The sequence below is a fragment of the Etheostoma cragini genome, chromosome 14 (genome assembly GCF_013103735.1).
Source record: "Etheostoma cragini isolate CJK2018 chromosome 14, CSU_Ecrag_1.0, whole genome shotgun sequence".
NCBI classification, from domain to species: Eukaryota; Metazoa; Chordata; class Actinopteri; order Perciformes; family Percidae; genus Etheostoma; species Etheostoma cragini.
Window position 1 is genome coordinate 15,632,888 of NC_048420.1, and position 22,107 is coordinate 15,654,994.

Below are 22,107 nucleotides of genomic sequence, written 5' to 3' on the forward strand. Positions count from 1 at the left end.
AACATTGGGTTGCTAACTGTTTTCAAGAAAACAAGATCTCTGGCTGTAAAGTGCACTTTTTTCTAACCAATCAACTCATCCACATTTTCCAGCTATCCTTCAGAAGTACCTTGACAATTTTGACCTCAGCATTAAGGTCATCTACATCTTGGGAACGCTTGCATTTGCCATAGGTATGAATCACAATACAAAATATAACAAAAATAAACGTGAGCGGCTAGTAAGTGGTTTTTTTACCCTCCATAGGAACTGCTGTTATGGCAATCTTTCCTAATGTGTATGTTTCCATGGTGATGATCAGCAGCATGGGCATCATCTCCATGAGTATCTCCTACTGTCCTTATGCTCTGCTGGGACAGTATCACGAAATGAAAGAGGTACTGACATAATTTGATGATGAAAGTATTTAAGTTAATGTTTATAGTTCCAGAATTAATAGATAGATAGATACATATAGATAGATAGATATTTTTTTAATATGTATAGATAGATATTTTTCTAATATTAAGCTTTTAGTTAACAGTAATTGTCTCCGTCTCCTGCAGTACATCAGGCACAGTCCTGGTAACTCCCGGAGAGGCTTTGGCATAGATTGTGCTATCTTATCCTGCCAGGTGAGTGTTCATTTTGTCTTAATAAAGTCTTTGTGGCATAGTTTCTATGCTATAGTATGCAGAAAGGACTGTGTTGTTATATGATCTTTGGTTATTTTGCAGGTGTACATCAGTCAGATCTTGGTGGCTTCAGCCCTGGGTGCTGTCGTGGAGGCTGTTGGCAGCGTCCGTGTCATTCCCATGGTGGCCTCTGGGGGCTCCTTCCTCGGATTCTTGACCGCCCTCTTCCTGGTCATTTACCCGACCCCTAACGGGTGAGAAAACCACCTGGTCCTAATCTATTGTTGAGATTAAAATAATATTTTAACATTTTAGGAAATACACATATTCACGTTCATTCCAAGAGTTAGATGAGAAGACCGCCAAAACTCTCATGTCTTTACGGTAAACATGACGCTACAGCCAGCAGCTGCTTAGTTTAGCTTAGCACAAAGACTGGAAACAGGGAAACAGCCTGACTGTTTCCAGTATTAATTGTAAGTGAAGCTAACCAACCTTTGGCTCTTGTCAAGAAAGCAAATATGCATATTTCCCAGATTGTCATACTATTCCTTTAAGCCTAGTATACAGGCCTAACAGTTAACATGATTGACAGGGATGGGGAATCCGCCAAAGCTTCAAAACGGTCCTTGACTAAGCTGGAGAATCCCAACACTGACGAAGTGGCTGTTACAGTGGTTACAGAAAAACCCAGCTTCCTGAAACTCAACAAGAAGGGCCAGCCAACCACCACCATCTCTTCCTGTCACACAGAGAATGAGTCTTCTCTGTGATTGGTTGGCTTGAGACAACAGACTTGTTGCTGCAGAACCAACTAACTTCACTTTTGAAACGTTCACTGATGGAAAGACATATTGACACCCCCGTCCTCATCATGCTGGAGTTTACAGACACAAAGAAGAGAGAGGAGGGCCGTCGGTGTGCACTTGGTCTACTCTAGGTTTCTGTTCTTGCTTTTACAGGCTTTTTCTGATTTGGTGTTTATTGATTTGCTGAAGAAAAACACTTTATCTGATGTGGGACCAGTGTCACACCAGACCAACTTACTCTACAAAAAAACGCGTTCAGGTCCCAGTGCTGTTTTTAGCCATCATAGAAATTCCTACCACATAGCCTCATACATATAGCCTCCACGGACGTTTGACTGATCCATCCGGGTTGTCCAGAAGTGAATAATCCATTGGTCAAGGTTTAACGGAAAAGTTGTCTCTGTCTCTCAGGGCCTCTAGGAGGTGCTACTGAGCAGCCACCTGGACAGGAAACTTCAGGGGACTAACACACACACACACACACACACACACACACACACACACACACACACACACACACACACACACACACACACACACACACACACACACACACACACCTCTTTATCTGGGGTTACGCAATCGAAAACATTGTTGATGAACATTAGTCCTCGAAGCTGCAATCATTCAAAAATGCTGAAAATAGTTTTTCCTCGCTGTAGGATCAGCTTGAATCTTTGCTAAGATGATGCAAGCGAGATCAATGAGAGTGTGTGTGTCTGCTGACGTTTCACCAAAATAAACCCAATCGCACACTCAGATTTGGGGGAATTCCACTGGACTTTGCGACAGTAGCTTTAAGACTTCGAGACTTTTGGAAGTGTAATTTTCGGAAACTAAGAGTCCGAAGCCTGGTTCCTGGCAGAAAATTATCGATTTTTACGTCCCCAGAAGGATTGCAAATGAGTGTTTTTTATTTCATTTTTTTGCTGTCCTTCCAATGGCAGGAGTCCTGAAGTCTTTAATTTAGCCTTTGCTCCAAGGCAACGTTGACAATAGGCTCTGCTCAGGAGTTGCCTGTATATTGAGGGTCAAGAACACAGATGTGTATTGAGGGAAATTCCAGGAAAGAATAAGCGCTGATGCAATATGTGCAGTATACAGGGCATTACAATCCCAAATATTATTTTCATGATTTGTTGAGGGGCCAGAATGATACCTATTTTTGTTTTAAATAATCTAGGCTAACCTACATGCTGCATGTTAGAGGAGCAGAGAAGAGACAAACCAAACACTAGAGAAGTAGAGAAGCGAGATGCTGACTTTCTACTTTCTCTTGCTTATTTTTTATATTTTATTTTTTAGAAAATGCTGTTAGTACAATGCTAGTCACTAACTGCACATTAGCTGAGCCATTGTTTGAAAGAGTGTTAAACAGCATTAAGTTTGTAAAGCCTTGTTTTTAAAATCCTCTTCAGGAGTTGGATTCATGCATCTTAGGTCACCAGCAGGACGGGGCTTCCAGTGGATCCATTAACTCTACCAGTAATCGTCAAGAGTCTGGAATGGGACACAGGAGTATTAGAGTGGATGCTAGGTATATTGAAAGAAAAATATACAATATAAGAGAGGCAAAATAAATTATTCTTGTGTTGAGAACTAGTGGCCTATAGTTTACGCTTGTTGCTTGAGTCTTAGTGGGCGATTTACGCTCCTGGTTTAGGTGTCTTGGTTCCACTGTAATGGGCCAAATATATGTATAATGTAGTATTTTAGATGCTCATTACATCTGTGTTGTACGCTGAATGGACATAGAAGAAGATACAGGGATGAAAGAAGGGCTGGGGAAATGTTTTCACTTAAAAAATGTTGTAAAAATATTCGGCATACAGACATGAATGATATTGATCTTTTTGTCTGCGTATTTCCAAAATTGCCAAAGTATTCTTTTAAATGTTTAAACTAAAGCACAGTTTGAACTGTTACACATTTGCAATATATCAAGAATGAATTACTAATTTACAGAGAAAGCCAGCGAGCTGACCTGAATATATTATTTCTTGGACCGAACAGCTTCAGTTAGTTTAGTTAAAGTGTTGTAAGAGATGGGGGACACTCCATGAGGGCAAGGGGCAGCAAGCGTGACGGTGGATGAGGAAGTGAAATTGTTGACTTTAGCTTTAATTTAACCCGGTTTACACGGTGATGAGACAACTATATTTTATTAAAACACATGCAATTTCTATAAATTAAAGCTAAACTTTTACGAATACTGAATCTTGGAATGTTTCAACAGCTGACAAAAAAAAAACTTGGACTGTAGGAAGAAAACTAATATTGAAGATGTTCTTGTGTCTTGATTTCTAACAAATCAGATCTTTTGTTGCAATAATGGCCTCTGTTAATCAGCTGGGGAGAGGAGTGTGTGTGAGGGTTGTGCAGGAAGAGCAGGGTTGTTTCTGGCGGTGAAACCCGGCTGTTTCCCTGCATCTGTCAGGTGAGAGGATGTGGATATGGGTCAGTTTTCCTTTCAGCTCAATCAGCTGAAACAAGCAAATTGAAAGAATCGAAATGCGAAATTGCATTGACTTCATTTACTGATGAAAGAACGTTTCTTTATAGCGTATATGTATTACAGCATTTGAGCGAGAAGCTCTTTTTTTGTTTTAGAAGAGAATTTACTGACTGATGATGTGGTTGTTAGTTTTATTTGGTCGGGTGTTGGTGCAGCAATGAATCCTGTTTCCAGCAGAATAGATTTCTTCCATAATTTCAGGTACATTTAGTCAATCTCTGGGAAGGCTTGAGAGAGGGAGTATTTTACTTCGTGGATTGAATCCTGCTCAGGCTGTGGTGCTGGGACAAAAAAAGCAAGGATGGGACAATGACCGGAGACGAGGATGAACAGATGCCAGAGATTTGAATGGCTCTGTAACCGCTGGGGCAATAAAATATTCTGGATTATTAGATTTAAAAAAAATAGATTTTGGAGGTTTGCATGTAACAACAGCAATATGCATGTGTGAAACACCAAAGTAGGACTTTGTACAAATCACTCACGCTCCATTCTTTATTGTCCTAATAGGTCAGGGATGTATTTCTAATGCATGGCTGGATGTTTGTATCTTTTTGTTTAAACTTAAATGTGTGAAGAAAAACCAACACGTACTCTTAAAGCTGAAGCATTGTTCTCGGTTTGGGGCAGTACACACTCAACAGGCATGTGACCTTCTAAACCTTTTGCACATTTACGAGTAAAGTTTCAGACGCCATACATCTTGTTTCTTTTCAACACAACATGCATGTGGATGAAAGATGAGATGCGTGTCGTCCCGAGCTACACACTTTGTTAAAGGTGCAGACGAGAAACTCTAGCCCTCAAATACTTGAAGTGCAACTTGAGTGTTTCTGTTCCAATACAATAGTCTTTTCTTTTTTTTTGTTCTTAAATGAACACGTTGACTTATTGGGACTTTAGCTTATTCACTGTATCCCCCAGAGTTAAATGATTAGTCCATACATACCCTTCTCATCTCTGTGCGAGTCGTAACTCTAACGCACCCCCCCCCCAGCCTGGCTTACCACAGATCCTAACTCACTCCAACTAGCCTACTACTCCCAGTGACAAAATAAGGCCAACACTTTCCTATTTACATATTTACGTATACAGTTACAAGAAGGCTGTGTATCATGTGACCTTGTTATTTGTACACGCTGTGACTATACAAATCACAACATGTAAAAAGGAAAATGTTGGCGTTATTTTGTCACTTATTGGGAGCAGTAGGCTAGTTGGAGCCAGTTACCTCTGGGATCTGTCCTAAGATAGGCTGGTGGTTGGTGTGTCACACAGTTATGACACGCATGAAAATGAGAAGGGTTTGTATGGACTTATCTCACTCTGGAGGGTACAGTGAATTAGCTAAAGTCTCGATAAGTCAACGTGTTCCTTTTAATGTCCCAAGCCTTTTATTTAAAGCAGACTCTGGAATGTTCAGACAGCAGCATGGTCTGCTGGGAGATTGAGTCCTTTTCTTTGATTCCATCTTGTGACTTAAATGTTTCAAACAAAGTCAATGAATGTGAAGTGATTTAAGTTGAAAAAATGTTTGTTTTGGTGTTCAACAAGCCAGACATTGCACAGAACTTGCACATAAGTTAAGAAAAAACAAAAACTGAAGTGTTTTGCAAAAGGAAGACAAAAAAATAACTGTTTTCTTTTTAACTTTCTTGTCACTTTTCACATAGTTTCCAAAAGAGTAAATTAAAGCTGTTCTATTTGCCGTTACGGGAGATGTTAGAGGAGCGGACTTGTGTGTGTGTGTGCGCGTGTGTGTGCGGTCGTCATGTAATGCAAGAATGTGTTAAAAATCTCAGTATTTGTTTTGGCTTCTTGTACTCTGTTCTTTGCTTCACGTGGTTTACACTTAACTCTGGAATCGATAGCTACAATACCGAAGGTTATGTACAAGTCATTGTATCTGTTCTCCTGTTTTAACTCAATTAGAAAATGTTTATTTTTTTTTTTAGTATCTGTTTCAATTTTAAGGCAGAGCCACACATGAGAGTTTGGCCTTTGCACTTTTTCAGTGGCACTGATGTTGGCACCACCGTCCAATCATTGAATGAATGTGGCGACGTGGTGATGCTGTTTCATCTTCCAAACCAGCAGCTGTCAGTGGCAGCAGCGTGGCAGCCATGCAGTTAATCCAACCTGGCCATACTCAGTGTATGGCCAGGTTGTGTATGTGTGTGTGTGTGTGTGTGTGTATGTGTGTGGCTCTGCCTCTGGTAAACTGTTGATAACAGAGGAGAGAGATGCCTATATTCTTAGATCCTCACAGAGATTAAATCAAGAAGAATACTTAAAGAATGGGAAATCAAGTATGCGCAGTATACTATATATATAATATGCCTTGTTATTTGAAAAAAAGATGTAAATATACATATTTCTCTTTAGTTTCTTCTCTTTTGCTGCTATAAAAAAGATGATTATTTTTGTTAGTAGTTTTGTTTTCTATATAAAGACTGTATATATCTCTATGTTCTGTAAATATGCTTGAGCCTTCATATGTAGGACTCTGGATGAACACTGTATTGAACGCACCTTTAAAATCTGTTCAGAACTAAACCAACAATGGCTCCTTTCATTTTTTTAACAGTTTTAAGCATGAAAGAACAAGAAGGGACTTGATTTGATTTTGACATATTGGGATCTCCATTAGCTGGGGCCAAAGCCACAGCAATTCCTCCTGGGGTCAACCCAAAACTTGTGCAGCTATACATTTCCATGCACAAATACATTTTAAACAACCACCAAACACAACAACATTCAGTGCATCACTGCAAGAAAAACAACCAAAATGATAACAAGACATAACAACACAACACAGGACCTGTTTATTTACTTTTTCACAGAATGTAGAGATGAGATTAAGACATTGATCACTGATAATCAGACCAAGCAAAAGCACACATGAAACCCTCAATGAGACTGACAGCATTCATTGAGTATTAGCAAATGCAGGGGCCGGCTCAGCTAGCAAATGTTGTTTAAGTAATACTTTTAATTGAAAATTTCTTGAATGATATGACTAGGCATTGCATTCCAATTAATCACGGCTCTACATACTTCGGTGTTTTTCCATTAGTTTTTTCTCACCTTAGGTAACGTGAATCTGCCCTCGGCAGCATGCCTAGTGCTGTAGTCCTGTTTATAATGGATAGCCAGCCTTGCATTGCATCAACACTAGATCTGAATGGGTACCGTAGTAAACGGCTACGGCCTTATTCTGAGCAATTTGCAATTTCTTTATGGTTGAAATGGCAACACCTGATCAAAACCCTGAAGAGTATAGTCCAAATGGGATAGTAGCCTACAATCGTTTTAATGACCTTTACCATTGCAATTTAAGGGAGAAGATTTGAACATTTCCTCATAACTGAGAGACCTCTCCCCATTTTTTTCACTACCCCATCAATATGTAGAGACCAGGATAATATACTGTCCACTATAACGCCAAGAAGCTTGGTCCTTTCTACCTGTTCAAATGCCGTACCTTCAACATATAAATTACATTTTGGTTCATTAAACAACATATTTTTCTCCAAATACATTGCTTGTGGTTTTACTTTAAGAACTAGTTTAGTATTTGTTACCTATTCCAATGCCGACTGCAATTTCTCATTTAAGATTTTAGTAAGGTAGCCTGATGTCGTCATACTCAGATTCTAGTCAACAGCTGAGTTGCAGCGACACCATCAGCTTTTTTGAGTTGAGCTGAGACAGGCCGTTTGAGGATTTTAAAATGAATGCTCTGTGATTTTTTTCTATAACGGACGCGATGGTGGAATTTACACATCTACAAGCGCTGTTTGGTGACGTGGTAAATATCCTTTATTGTTGATCATCTGTTGATCATCGTACAAAGCCCGTCCTGACAATTTGATTGGCACAAACAGCTTTTGTTCGAGCATAGTTGCTCCACAACGCATGAAGTCCAGAACGAACTTCCCAACCTCAATTGTTGTGGGCGGGGCTAAGTTTGGCTGGCAGCCATTCTATTGGTAAGCCTCTAAGCTGTGGATGCCGCCACATTGTTGAGTCATTAGCATACATCGCCATTTTTGCATTTTTTTTAAGTTTAAGGTAATTGATTGGTAAATATGGAAAAAAGCAAATGCCCAAGACAGCTTCCTGTAGAATTCCACCACTTACTGATTTTACCTCAGAAAAACTTCCATTAAAGTACACAGTCTGTGTCCAATTTCCTAAATAGCTGTCCAGCCAAAGTATTGCACTTGAATCAAAACCACAGAATTTCAGGTTTTTTTAATAACAAATTGTGATCAACGATATCAAAAGGCGCAGTGAAATCCAACAGCCCAGACCCTACAAATTTCTTATTTTCTTTTTCTCTGTGCCAGTCATCTGACATTTGAGAGGGGGCTGTGCCTGTTGAATGACCAACTCTGCAGTCATGTTGATAATCTGTGTATAAATCCTTCACTGAAAAATTACGTTGTATTTTGTTCAAAAGCAATTTTCACCATGAGCTTTCTCAAAGCCACCAGCAGGCTATGCGGTCGACTATTAGAGCCAGTAAAGGGTCCAGTTGCAATCTTAGGTTAACACATAAATCATAGTAAAATTAAATTATACTTGCACTAAGATTCATAAAAGTTGCATTGAATATAGTTATACCAATGTACCTTCAACATTAGACGAAAAATGTAATTTAGAATACAATAGGGAGGCAAACATTTTAAGAAAATTGCATTTGCATTTACAATTTTCATCAACAATACACATTTAATGGAAAGTTGGCATTTTATGCATTGGGTTTATACTCTCATTGTAGAGTTTAGTATGAGGGGATGCAGATGTTCAGAAGGATGGAGATTATGTTCACAGAAATGTTCTAAATTTATTACCAGTGAATGTTTAGAATCCCAGTGCAGCCTCTTAATTCCATTGTAATACTGGTAACATAAAAGAAAACACATTCAGGCACCCAGGTAGAACAAAGACAAAAGTTTTATTAAAAACTTTAATTTAGTCAGGAATGATGGTTTAAAATTCTGACCTCACATGGTCTTCATTAAAAATAAATTAAATATAAATTAAAATTTGCTGTAAGGGTTTTAGCACTGCAGGGGTTAAGTAATAAAGTCTTTCATATCTTTGGAGAGTGTTACATTTATGTCATCATGTCACATGACTGCTGGTGAAATAACCTGCTGGTCTGCAGTTTCAGGACAACTTCAACTTATTTCCAGGCCAAAAACATCTTAGCTCAGCAACTTCAAAACAGCCGACTGGTTTCCCATGATGCCGTGTGGTCAGACTGCTGAGAACGAGAAGGGGAAGATCAGAAAACTTTGTTTATTTAGATTCCCATTTCTCTCTTGGGGTCACAGAGAAACAAGAGAAGGAACCTGAAACTTGTGTGTGTGTGTGTGTGTGTGTGTGTGTGTGTGTGTGTGTGTGTGTGTGTGTGTGATGTGTTTGCTTGTCATGTGACTAAAGTTACAAGGCCAGAACATTACGTGAAGTGAACTGTAATGACCTGCTGCCCCTCTGGAGTGATTAAAGGGAAATACCACTCAATATAATGACTCCTATTGCTTCTGTCACTGACACATGTGAAACTGAGCAGATCTTCTCTAATAATCAATAAAAACGTTTTTGAGAGTGAACCTTATTATATGTACCACATCTTAGTTTAGCTGATAAAAAATCAATAATTTGTCACTTTTTCTGGAGTGGAATCCAGAATCAGATCTTATCTCTCTATGAAAAACTCTTAAGAGGTGTATATTTGATTAGTTACCAGGGCAATTTCTATTACAAAACACCTGGGTAAGACTCTGCTGTGTAGACCCTGTCCTCTAATGGAACAAATCAGAATAGCTGTAAATCTGTTCAAGCTGTTTTATTCAATCTTTCTCTTACACAACATTATTTGCTGAAATATTTTGCCTATTTACGTAAACATACATAGTTTAACTGTTTAAGAGTGACACTTGATGCCAATTGAAAGTTTTGTTAGTGCCATCAGTACCATTCTTTAAATTTGGTTTACTTTTTATGTTCTTTTGACATGTTTGTCTAAATGAAAAAGAAGCATGATAATACCATGTTTTCTTATCTTTGGATATTATACTTCACAGTAAAAAAACACAGTTAAATGTCTTAATTGCAACTAAATATTGGAAGAAATATTTTTTCTGGAACATTTTGAACTCAATTAGTGGGTTTGTTTTTCATAATTGCCTTCAACGGCAGTGTTTTAGAGATGTAAGTTTTGTGTGATGCTGACGACACCCCTCCATTTAGACACTTGTAAAAGGATAAACAAAGAGAGCTTCACTGTGTACTTGAGTGACTAACTGTTAGGAGTGTTTATACCTCCTAAAGAGAACTTTGCTGCTAGCTTATTTAATGTGTAGACTCAAGACTCTGTTCCATTGTTTTGCTCTCTAACTCTTTCATTGTGTCATTCAGCATTTTAATGTCGTTGACGTTATTATTTCGGAATGTTTTTTAACCTTCACTTTGGCTTTACATAGCAACACTGATCAAACATTGTTACAGAAAGAGTAAGACAGCACACTATAAAGTGTTTCCATTTAAAAAGTCAGAAGTTGGCCACATTACTTGGTTAAAACCAAATACCACTTTTGCATTTGAATGTTGCATTTATTGGACAGGTTACAGTAAAGATCCAGACAGGAAACATAGTAAAACAGACAGGATTATAACATGTAATGATGGTCCCTGGTTGGACTCTTATAACTACATGGCTTACGTGGCTTTAATTACAGCGTATATGAATATGAACATGAATAATATTTAACAAAAAAGTTTAACTTTAGACAAAGAAAGAACATTACATGAGGCAAAACCTTTGAGTATTTAGTGGTGATGTTGTACTGGAAAGCATCATATTGACATTTGTTTCTAATATTCTTCCCCCACTTGTTTGTGAATGACAAAACATTAGAAACACCCTTCAACATTAGAAACACCTTTCAGTTTGGTCCAGTTTGGCAAGCTTACTAATAAATATTCACAAGAATTTATATCTCTCTGACAGTCTCAAGTAAAACTGAACATTATTAAGAATGTACATCTGAGCTGGCGTATAGGATTGCAATAGATTTTACAAGTGTATCTTTCATATGGCCTAGACACCAAATTTCAACTCTGTACACACTCTTATAGCTTCATAATAATCCAATCCATGAGTTGGTAGACTCAAAGTAATTCAAGCTCTTTCAATATTTTTTAATCCTGCCTTAAGGACATTTCTGTTTTCAACATCACAATTTAATAAAGCATAAGCTTCCTCCAACAGCACAAGCTCATTAGTTTCACATCAAAACCTTCCCTATGTGGTCCATCATTTGTTCTCACAAGTCTCAGCACAACATCCAAGCAAGGTCAGGGGGACAAAAGGGAGGTGGCCAGTGAAGCGATGTTTTCTTCATCAAAAAGAGAATTTTGGACATCTTTTTTTTGTAATTTTTTTTCCAGCCTCCAAATCTCTCTCAGTCTCTGTTTATCCATCACTCTTGTGAGGCTTTCTCTCTGGACTGTTCCAGTGTTCACTGGTGTCAAGGGGGTCAGCTGACTTTAAGAGGACTGTTCCATGTTGGCAGTAGAGAGGGGAGAGCTTGTGATGGTAAGTGTGGCCATGCTGTGAGCTATCGCCATTGCCGCACCTGGATATTTCTTCACCGAGTTCCTCTCCCCTTCTCCCCCACTTGTGTGCCTCGCCTCCCCGTCTCCCTCCCTCGCTCCCTTCCTCCTCGTTCTCCACACTCTCTTGAAGCTGTCTGTCACAAAGCAGTAAACCACTGGATCCAGGCAGCTGTTCAGGCTGCTCAGGGTAACTGTGATGTGATAGGCGAGCACATGCGCCGCCCCCTGCCCTAGCCCCTCCCCTCCGACTTTGACCCGGAAATAAACCAGCACCTGCCGGACGTGGAACGGTGTGAAGCAGATAGTGAAGACCACCAGGACGGTGGCTAGCAGTCTGACAGCACGCGCCCTCCTCGCCCTGCTCTGCTGGGGCATCAGGCCGTGGCTGGAGGAGAGAAAGCAGGCGACGCGCAGAGTGAAGCCCGCCACGGCCAGCAGGGGAAGGAGGAACTCCAGAATGGTGAGGTAGAAGAGGGCAGGGAGGAGCACACAGGAGGAGCTGAACTCCAACGCTGTGGTCTGTAAAAAACGGACGAGAGATCCCAACACATCAAGTCTTAAAGCGCTCTTTCCACTTCAAAGTTATAATACTCAACCTTTTCATGTGCCCAGTGGTTCCCAACCTGGCTTGCCTGCGTGACCCTATACAATGTAAAACCTTCACCATATATTTTATATATATATATGGTATGCCTTTCAAAATAAAGTTACAAAGTGTTTACAGTAGAAACAAATAATTGCAGTAACAAAAATATGAAACAAGATAACATTTTGAATAATTACAACAAATAAGCCATAATATAAAAGTGAGTTTTAAAAAGCAATTTATGAAGAGCATCCAGAGTTTGCCTGTCTAAGATTCTCCTTTACCCTAGCATGGAGGCTGTGGTAAGAGATTTTTCCTTCTCTGGTCTTCTCTTTTGAAGGCGCTTTAAAAGCCTGAAGAGATGTTAAGCATGTGGTGAACCATTTAGTGGGCTGAAGTGCTACAGGCTGTACCTCCTTCCAGTTACTTTAACTCTATGAAATGTTTTACGTCATAGGGACAAGTTTTTACTGCTAAAGCCTTGAAAGGTTTAAGGTCTGCCAATCGTACCAAATTCCCCTGGAAAAAGCCTTTCCTTTAGAAAAATGCTTAGCTCTATTGATGCAGTGTGCATGTCCAATGACACAAAACACGTTTTTGTTTGGATTATTAGATCAACTAAATGTGAATTAGACATGTCTATCTGTATAGATAACAAGGTAAGTGCCTCTTACAAATGTTCAAATGTTATCAACAGATAATGTATAGAAGTTGTATGTGATTCTAGACCCTGAAATGGGCGAGGAAACCAGAAAAACAGCACCTCAGCGGGCAAGCTGACCCAAAGATCATTGTAGTTCTAGCCTTTGTAATAAGGTGCAGCAACTACAGACGGCATGTCTTCATCAGCCTAACTGTTGTCTGCATGGCAAAAGCAGATGGGACAAAAGACTAGATAGATAAGAGGCTTAAACAACAGAAATCTATTCTGTTTAATCCCTAGTTTGAAGACCTATCTATGTATTTTTTTGTTAGTGTTGTGTTTGAAACGCAAGCGTCTTCACCTGGAAGGAGTAGGTGACCACAACTGCAATGGACCAAACCATGGCGCTGACACACCTGGCTGTTCCTGGGGTCCTGCATCGATGGAGAGTACTGGACACATGGACGACAGCGAGGTATCGATCTATACAGATACTGAAAAAAGGAGTGGTGAAAGGGGAGTCACAGAGGAAAGTAGAGAAAAAAGCATGCATGTTTGCATGTTAAATGATGGTGTGACGCACCCACCTGGTCAGAAACAGTATACTACAATACATGTTGACAAAGTAGCTGAAGGTGTGAACATAGGAGCAGGCAACACAGCTCCCTCCACTGTGGTACAGTGCGATGCGCGCTGACAACGACAGCGCCACCAGAAGGTCAGCTACAGCAAGGTTAATGGTGTAAACCACAGAGGCCGAGGAGTGGGTGGAGGCCCCGCAGAAGACATAGAGAGCCAGACTGTTGAGGACCACACCAACCACCAGCATCAGACAGTTACACACCTGCAGCAGGGAGGAAGACAACCGTGGATGTTTCTCTTTGGTTCAATGGTCAAACTGAGTGTGAGAAGGCAGGGTGGCTATAATTTAAACCAATATAAAGTCTTTTTTTTTGCTCACGTATTTTGACAAAATGCTTACGTATTTTGACAAAAATCTAGTTTACTGCCATACATTTTTTAAACCTTTAGTGTGCACCTTTGTTATATTCAAGCCTGTGCCAAATGAGTTGCTATAAAGCTAATTAAGACTATCAGCTCCACACAACTCTCTCTATATATTCTCAGTATAGCTATGTTAAGAAGACTGTGGCTTCCGGTGACTTTCCCGTGCAGGAACTCGAGGGAAGATGATTACTTCTTCTGAAGAGTCCATCATGTTTTTTTTAATCCTCCATGTCCTCCTTGGTTACAAGCAACTGTGTGAAGGGGGCGTGGGGGCGTAGGGGCGGTGCGCGGCCACGTGAGGTTTGTATCATGTAGACGTGCCGGTTGTTTTGTTGTCACTACTTAGAATTCCTCATTGGGGCAGCAGAAACTACGCACTGTAAATAATAGGTTTTATATTTCATTGTATCTTGTATCTTGTATCAGTGATGATAATCATTGAAAGCTTATTTGGGTGGAAAAGTGGACATGATCCCTTCTCCTACTAACTGGTATCTTGTCTTACCATGAGAGAGACCCACACAGCGTAGAAATCTTGGTACAGCTGCACATCAAGGTGGGCTAACCTATGCAGGTATGGTGCTCCCCACTGCTGGTTCCGGGCGCTGCAGTTAGTCGGGTCAGGGGTAAAGAGGGGCAAGAGGGACTCAGGGGTGGAGGTGGAGCTGATGTTGGGGAGAAGGCTCTCCATTGGTTGAAAAGGATGAATAAATGGAAGGATGGTGTCTGAGTGGTGGGAGAAAGACAGGACAAAAACAATATTAGTCTGAAACAATGACGTGAGGGTTCTGTAAGAATAGTAATACATCATCTGCATACAGGGCAGTTTTGTGTGGTGTTTGCTGAGTTGAATTCCAATGATGTTACTATTAGTTTTCTTCTTTCATTAAAGCAATTAAATAACTTTGTGTCGTTTGTGTCTTTGACAGCAAAAACATTAACTTGAATGTTCTCCCAGACTAATTTGCTTGTAATTTTAAATGCTACCAGCATTTTTCAAAACTTGCTATTGCTGTCTACTTTTAACCATCTCCAAGCAAGGATTTTAACTATTGACAGGAACTCCCATAATGTTTGTAGGAGACAGATGCCTCAACCCTATACCCTGGAGTCAGCTGTAGATATTTTATTATTAACAGACTTAAACAGCTCAGGTCCAGAGTAATGCAATGTGCGCCAATTGGCTTAAAAAACACAATATATTCCAGCTTGTGAGCAGACACACACACACTAAAAACTAAAAGAAAGAGTAATGACCCCTGGGGATGAAAAGTGGGCAACATCAGCAGAAGTTAATCCAGAGAGAGAGACTTTGGAAATCCTCATCTTATAAACAACATTGTCTGGCACTCTAGAGATGACTAAATCCATCTTCATATGCGCTCTAAAAGGATGTGACACTTTCAAACAAAGTCAAGTATGTGACCTTGTGTGTTACTTTCAACACAGCTTTGACATGAACCATGTCGATGTGTGCTGCTATTTAACACACTGCTGCCACATGTGTTGTGTCGATCATGAGATATACATTGGTCTCATAACATTTAATAAATGTGACACATCCTGTTTAAAGTTCAGATTCTGTACAGTTTCAACTATACATTAAACTAAAAATAGACCAAGAATTTGAAAAGCATTCAGAATGCGTTCTGTAACAAGATGCAAGGCCCAAATAAGTTGTACAGTAGTTTGACAAAGCCATCACAACACAAGAACTTCATTCGATGGTCTTCATCAACAGTTGGAGTGATTGATTTGTGAAATGAGAATGAACTTTAATGCTTGTACATCATCATACATCATCTTGGCTTTCTTTCTTTGTCATATCTGCAAAAGATTTTTGCTGTGTGTTCGGCTCCTACCTAAATATATATATAAGACAGGAAAGGAGAGACAGTTCACCAAACATGCACATTAAACAAATCTTTTCCTGGCATAGTCAAGTTGTGTTAGCATGTTTTGGATATTTAATTAAAAGTTATGATCATTATGAGCAGCTAACCCTTAAAAAGTTTGACAACCGAGGCAAGGATTACTAACTTACATATTAGGTTACTATGATAAATACAATAAGTATTTCAACAAATATAAATCCCTTTAAATGCGGAAAAGAATTTGATGGATTTGAATGAAATTTCACCTGATTGACACCTAGGTGAATGCTTTTACCCCTCTTTCAATCTGGATTTTGTAAATTCTTCTCCAAAAACAAGACACATCACCAAGTGGATTCTCCCTATATCCCATTTCTGTGACTTATTGTTCCAAGTCTTTTCTTTTTTCTTTTTTTTCAGAGCCTTAAAAATGTCTTTCTTTTCCTTATAAATACCAGAGACGGATGAGCTCCTATCTGTTGACACGTCCTGTCGTGGATGGTCTTTCCACTCTTCATCATCATATAGACAGCTGGATAAAACATTCTTTTCAGACTGCTTTCTGATTCCTGATTCAGACTCTTTTTTGAAATGGCATGGATGAAATTCTTTTTATTATTTTACTATACTGTACATGAAGTAAAGTATATAAATAAATTGTGCACATTATTGTTATCCAGCCCATTTAAGTGCCAAGATTGGATCATATAAAAGCAACTATCAAATCTCCGAAGCTTGCCCTAACCTTAATCTTAAATCAGTAAATCACAACAACTTTTGACAGAACTGTAAAACTGATTTAAGGTCATCTTTAATTAATGAAAGCTCTTGTTTTCACATAATGTCCAATCAAAACTGACCTGCATACAACATAGGTGAGAGAAGCACAGCTGTGATCAAATGGTGTTGGCATAGTTTTATAAATATGTTGCTTCAAATATTATTACAGTACAACCCTTAGGTTTAATGCATCCAGTCCCTTATGTAAAATTAGCTATAATGCAGCATTTTAATTCTGTTTTTTTTATCTGGAGAAAATGAGAAAAAACAAACGATCACTAAACAGGTTAGAAAATATGTTTCTCAATCATAGCCTACCTTGTGAAGTCAAAGAAAGAGTGAAAATGCCTTCTTCCAGTAGATCAACACACAATTTATTTTGTTTTGATGTATATATCCTTACGATAAAGTTACAGAGTTGCTGAAAGTCTTCTGCTTCTTCTTTCTTCCCGTGTTCTTTCTTCTTTCTGTAGCCGGTTAGTGGACAGAACCGAATGAGTAGAGAGATGGGATGTGAACACCTCTGCACAAGACAATTCCTCCAGCAGAGCAGAGTGTACAATGAGAATGCTGGACCTCCTCTTCATCTCTTACTCTTTCAAATTAGAATACAGTGAAGTATAGAATAGTCTTCCTCTCTGGTTGCTTCCTTCTGTCCTCATCTTCTTCCACCTCTCCTGCTTTCTTTCTCCTTATTTTACTGTAACCTTACTTTTCTCTCCATCCATCTCCCTCTTGATAGATAGATAGATAGATAGATAGATAGATAGATAGATAGATAGATAGATAGATAGATAGAGAGATGGATAGATAGATGTTGAAAACATATGGGGCCGTAGTGTCCAAAAAGGCAGACAAGAAACTGGCAGAAAGACAGGCAGAAAGTCAAGGTGTAGGTAGATTGGCATGTATATAATAGGTTAGTGAAGACAACTGATGATTGGATTGGGACTAACAGGATGTGAAATAACAGTTAGCTTAGTGACTAGAAATAAATGTGCAAAATTGAAGACACAGAAACAGCATCTTATCTTTGTGAAGCAAAAGAAAGGAGACATCAGAATGGACTATTTTACTCAAATAGGTTTATTTAAAGCTGTCTCTGGGGTGGTCCCCTGCTGAAAGGGTTTGAAGGGGAACAAAGTCCTTTCCCAACTCTTTGTCTCTGTGTAAATACCTGACTCAATTAGAGAAGAGAAGGGGGGGGGGGGGGGGGGGGGGGGGGGGTATAAATTCATACACACACACTTAAAGGAACAGAGAGAGAAAGAAAGAGCACAAGTAGAGAGAGAGAGAGAGGACATGTTTTACATTTATTTTAACAAAGATATACTATTTGGAGTGAAGCAGCACCTGATAAACCACATTGACATAAACAACTAGAGAGATGGCCACCACTCCAGAGTGAGAGAAAGAAAGAAAGAGAAAGAGAGAGAGTGTGTGTGTGTGTGTGTGTGTGTGTGTGTGTGTGTGTGTGTGTGTGTGTGTGTGTGTGTGTGTGTGTGTGTGCTTGTGTGCGTCCAGGTGCATGTGTGCAGCTGTGTACAGTACATATCAAAATGTCAAACAGACTGCCTTAGCACATACCTGGCCCAAATGCTAGTGCATTAAAATATCTTCACTTCATCTGAAACTAATTAGGAACTTTGGATTTATGTTGCATTTCTGGTGATGTCATTTTGCGAAGCATAGCATCCAAACTAGGGGTTAAAGGTCAGGATATTTCTGTTTCTACTGCAACGGTTTTGACAATTATTTGAAGGCCTTTTGTCCCCACAATTTTATGGAAGTGCTGTACTAATTGCTGTGCATGTGATGACTATATTGACAATGAGCAGAGGTGCATTTAAAGACCTGCCCAAGTGAAGCAGAGATTTGTGGTGTAGTTTTTGTAGAGCATCTTCATCAAGGAAAAATGAAGCTAATGTCTTCCATATTTAAAATGTTTACATAAGAATATTAAAGTCTATATAAAACTATATGTTTTCTGTATGTCTTTTGCTAGGCAATAATTCAATATTGAGATGAAAAAAGGTTAAAAGAAGTAGCTGTGACATTCAATTGTGTTCTCAAAAAAAAGTTTGTCAAAAACATTTCACAAAATTACATCTGAAACAACTTCGATTTTTTTGGAAATTAGATAAAAATCATTGGATTATTTGAAATTTTGAGTACTTTGCGTATTATCCTTTCATGATAATATAGTTAGTCTATAAAACAAGTGTGAACATAGCTTATAAATAGTAATTATGGGAATTAGTTCAGCCCATACCACCAAGCATTAATTAAAGAGTCCCTCTTATTCTTATGCACTCACGAATTCATTGGTCCGGCTTTCTGTTGTCATGGCGAGCGAGATGCGTCACTATTTAGGAACCGACGTGAACAGTGTCAAACGCTTCTATTCCCTAGCAACGCCAAAACAATGAAGGGGTGCCTACTTTTTTATTTTTTACGTGTTCTCTTAAAACATCAATGTTTCTAAGTAAGGACGCGTGGGTATTTTTTAGCTAGCTACAGTACACGAGAAGTCTGAACTTTATTTAACCGAAACGTTTAAAGTTTTCCGGCAGCGGAACTGGTTATTTTGTACCACACGGAACAGGTTACGTTGGGGACGGAAACCAAATCTGTAAACAAACGTAACGTTTGTTAGCTAGCAACAGTTTTAGTTGGAAGACGTAAACACGTGCTAACAACTGTGGACTAAGCTTAGAGAGGATGTTTAAAAACACGTTTCAAAGCGGATTCTTGTCCATTTTATACAGCATTGGCAGCAAACCACTTCAGATATGGGATAAAAAGGTGAGCAGCGATTCCAAATGAATGCTATGAGCCCGATGTAGCTTCCTTAGCTAGCTAGCTAGCAATGCTAAAGCTATCTAGCTAGCGTTATGTGTCTGATGTGTCTGGGGCTTAACATTTAAATGGAAGATATTACAACTCTCCCTGATTAAATTATTAAATTATGTTACGACAGCTCTCTTCCCAGTTTATATTACCATTTCCTGTTGTTGATATTTTGAAACTAAACACAGATTATAGTAGTGATCAAAGCACCACTATTGCTCAGGATGGAATAGGGGACTTGTGGCGCTGATAGAATTTGGAAATGTGTATTAAAATTAATCTTGTCTTTTCTATTCAGAAAGCACCGAGTTCTCACTGATTCTTAAATATAGTAACGTTAGCGGTAATTATAGCAAGATACACGGTGGGCCGACATGTGCTGTTACCAAGCAACAGGTACACAGTAACAACAGTTGGAAGATAACATTTGTTTAAGACTGTTTGTCAAAAGTGTGAGGCTCGCTAACACCAACAAGACAACAAAATGTAAAATGGTTTGTCTATATTCCATATACTAATATTATTATGTTAAAGATTAAAATATGATCAGCTGACATGGCCAACATATACCAGATAATAGAAATCTATCTGCATAATTGATGTCATCATTGTTTATATATTCGACCTTTACCAGTGAGATGTAGCTTGATTTCTTCTTATAAACCTTCAAAACAATGTTCTGTGTGTCCTTAGGTGAGGAATGGACATATCAAGAGGATCACAGACAATGACATCCACTCACTGGTGTTGGAAGTTGAGGGGACAAATGTCAGGTGAGTTTGTATCTGACTCTCATTCAAGCTCTAGTCACCCTCATTAATCCCCCTTGACTTTTTATTTCTTTTACTCCCTGCAGTACCACATATATAACGTGTCCCGCAGACCCCAAGAAGACATTGGGCATCAAGCTTCCTTTTCTCGTTATGATCATCAAAAATCTTAAGAAGTATTTCACCTTTGAAGTCCAGGTAGGGTAGGCATTCCTGCAGATAAAAACAACTCTTGCGTATATGCACACAACATACATTACATGTGTGTTAGGATTCATGGTCCCTCATGCCTTTATTCCAATCTTTTCCAACTTCCAGGTGTTAGATGATAAAAACGTTCGCCGGCGGTTTAGGGCGAGTAACTATCAAAGCACAACTCGAGTGAAGCCATTTATTTGCACCATGCCTATGAGGCTGGATGATGGCTGGAACCAGATTCAGTTCAACCTGTCGGACTTCACCAGGAGGGCCTACGGGACCAATTACATTGAGACACTGCGTGTACAGGTAAGTGCACAGAGGTGGTCCAGGAACCAGCTGTCTCCAGATGCTACTTGCACTCAAAGATTCCCTATACTAAAGATAGCACTTTTCCAGCAATGCCAATAGTATCAAATTGTACACACTTCTGTCTCCTAAAGGGGCGTGGCCTCTTTCGAAAGTGTAGTGAACGTCACGTGGATGGATGAAAAGTTGTATTTGTATAATTTATTAGTATTTTCTTTTGCTAACGTGAGATATTTAAAAAGCTAAAAGACATATTTAGCATCACAGAGATTAGTTTTGTTTGGGCGTTCATGAACGTTAGTTGATGTTAGCTCATCTGTGTTGCCAGATCTCACGAGAGTTTGGTTCTAGGACAGAAATAGGCCTGGAACAAAGTACATTTGTGTCTGTTTGAAAAATGCAGTTTTAGTTTCGGAATGTTCTGGAGATATGCGGCTTGTGAAAAATGGGTCCAATATTTACTTTTGGTGAAATGGGGCAAAAGAATCGCTCATAATCTGTGTTCACTGAGTATTCACTTCTCCCATTGGAATTAATACACTCAGGACCTGCCGCTAGTTTCCTAACGAGGCGTGGTAGTGACACAGATACAGGAAACTACTCTGAGTTGGGGTGTCTCGGTTCTAAACCGTCTCTGGTTCACTGTAATCTCTACAGTGAACTTCTAAGACTGTAACCGCTTTCTGTTGCTTATGCTTGACCTCTTTTTGTTTCAGATCCATGCTAACTGTCGAATAAGGAGAGTATATTTCTCAGACAGACTGTACGCCGAGGATGAGCTCCCGGCCGAGTTTAAACTCTACCTGCCTGTCCAGAACCAGAAAGCGAAGGTGAACGCAAACTTGCGCTACATATAACCTCATGATTATGTCGCACGATAAAGTATTTTTTACAAACGGAAATATTCTCTTTGATAGATATTTGCCTAACACTTGTACGTTTGTGTGTTTCTTTCAGCAGTAGAGATGCTCACCCTGCACTGTTCCCCCGGACCTGATGTGGAGTTTAGCTTTCAGATTCTCTGAGTGTAGACATTCAATGAACTTAAAAACTTTGCAATATTGTCATCTTGAAACTATTACTTTTGAGTGCTGTTTTATGTTGCTCTCTGCACAGTACATTTCTTTTAATGGACTTCTCTGTCCTCCGTTTTCAATGCCGACTGAAGGGGTTGAATCCGTTCTCTAGACACAATGGTTTCAGTTAAGAAAACAACACATTGCCCAGTAGCCATCTTATGTGCTGGCAACATACCAGGAAATTCAGGATACTCCTCTGTTACCTGCTAATAAAAATGAAGGCCCTTGTTTTTTTAAAATGAAAGAAAAATAGACGAGTCAATCATCAAATATAAATCTTTATCAATTGACAGAAATCAAGTGAAAGGCAATAAAAAATGATTTGCATTCCCGAAACATATTTAACTTTGGATTTCTGTGTACTGTATGAACAGATCAGTCATACATTCATTTTACTACATGTTTCATCACACAATCATCCCAAATTATTAAAGACAGTT

At 39.2% G+C, this 22,107-nt stretch overlaps 3 protein-coding genes and 1 long non-coding RNA gene across 6 annotated transcripts in view; 2 read left to right on the forward strand and 2 right to left on the reverse strand.

Annotated features, from left to right (window-relative positions):
* Nucleotides 1-2,965, forward strand: part of LOC117957312 (solute carrier family 45 member 4) — a 42,203-nt gene extending 39,238 nt beyond the window's left edge. The window contains exons 12-16 of the mRNA XM_034892966.1: nt 93-173; nt 247-377; nt 546-614; nt 717-868; nt 1,210-2,965. Of these exons, the coding sequence (XP_034748857.1) occupies nt 93-173; nt 247-377; nt 546-614; nt 717-868; nt 1,210-1,387 (611 nt within the window). The 3' untranslated portion in view covers nt 1,388-2,965. The remainder of the gene's footprint in view (nt 1-92; nt 174-246; nt 378-545; nt 615-716; nt 869-1,209) is intronic.
* A 6,183-nt stretch (nt 2,966-9,148) lies between these two features.
* Nucleotides 9,149-11,612, reverse strand: LOC117957317. Of its 2 annotated transcripts, none has more exons than XR_004659471.1 (2): nt 11,478-11,612; nt 9,149-9,210 (listed from the first exon to the last, which is right to left on the reverse strand). It is a non-coding gene; the product is annotated as an uncharacterized LOC117957317 (long non-coding RNA). The 2 variants fall into 2 exon arrangements; XR_004659472.1 differs by having other exon boundaries at nt 9,149-9,213.
* A 30-nt stretch (nt 11,613-11,642) lies between these two features.
* LOC117957178 (G-protein coupled receptor 20) lies at nt 11,643-14,498 on the reverse strand (the record flags this gene model as incomplete). The annotated part of the gene is made up of 4 exons (XM_034892774.1): nt 14,313-14,498; nt 13,387-13,643; nt 13,161-13,293; nt 11,643-12,089 (listed from the first exon to the last, which is right to left on the reverse strand). Coding segments are annotated over exons 1-4 (1,023 nt in total), but the record flags the coding sequence as incomplete, so codon positions are not given.
* A 4,356-nt stretch (nt 14,499-18,854) lies between these two features.
* On the forward strand, nt 18,855-22,088 carry cfap20 (cilia and flagella associated protein 20). 2 transcript variants are annotated; one of them, XM_034892974.1, is made up of 6 exons: nt 18,855-19,266; nt 20,005-20,084; nt 20,168-20,279; nt 20,400-20,588; nt 21,305-21,418; nt 21,549-22,088. In XM_034892974.1, exons 1-6 carry the CDS (start codon nt 19,183-19,185, stop codon nt 21,549-21,551), a joined length of 582 nt encoding a protein of 193 aa, XP_034748865.1. In that variant the 5' UTR covers nt 18,855-19,182; the 3' UTR covers nt 21,552-22,088. The 2 variants fall into 2 exon arrangements, with proteins under 2 accessions (XP_034748865.1, XP_034748864.1); XM_034892973.1 differs by having other exon boundaries at nt 18,856-19,266; nt 21,546-22,088.
* The last annotated feature ends 19 nt before the right edge of the window (nt 22,089-22,107 follow it).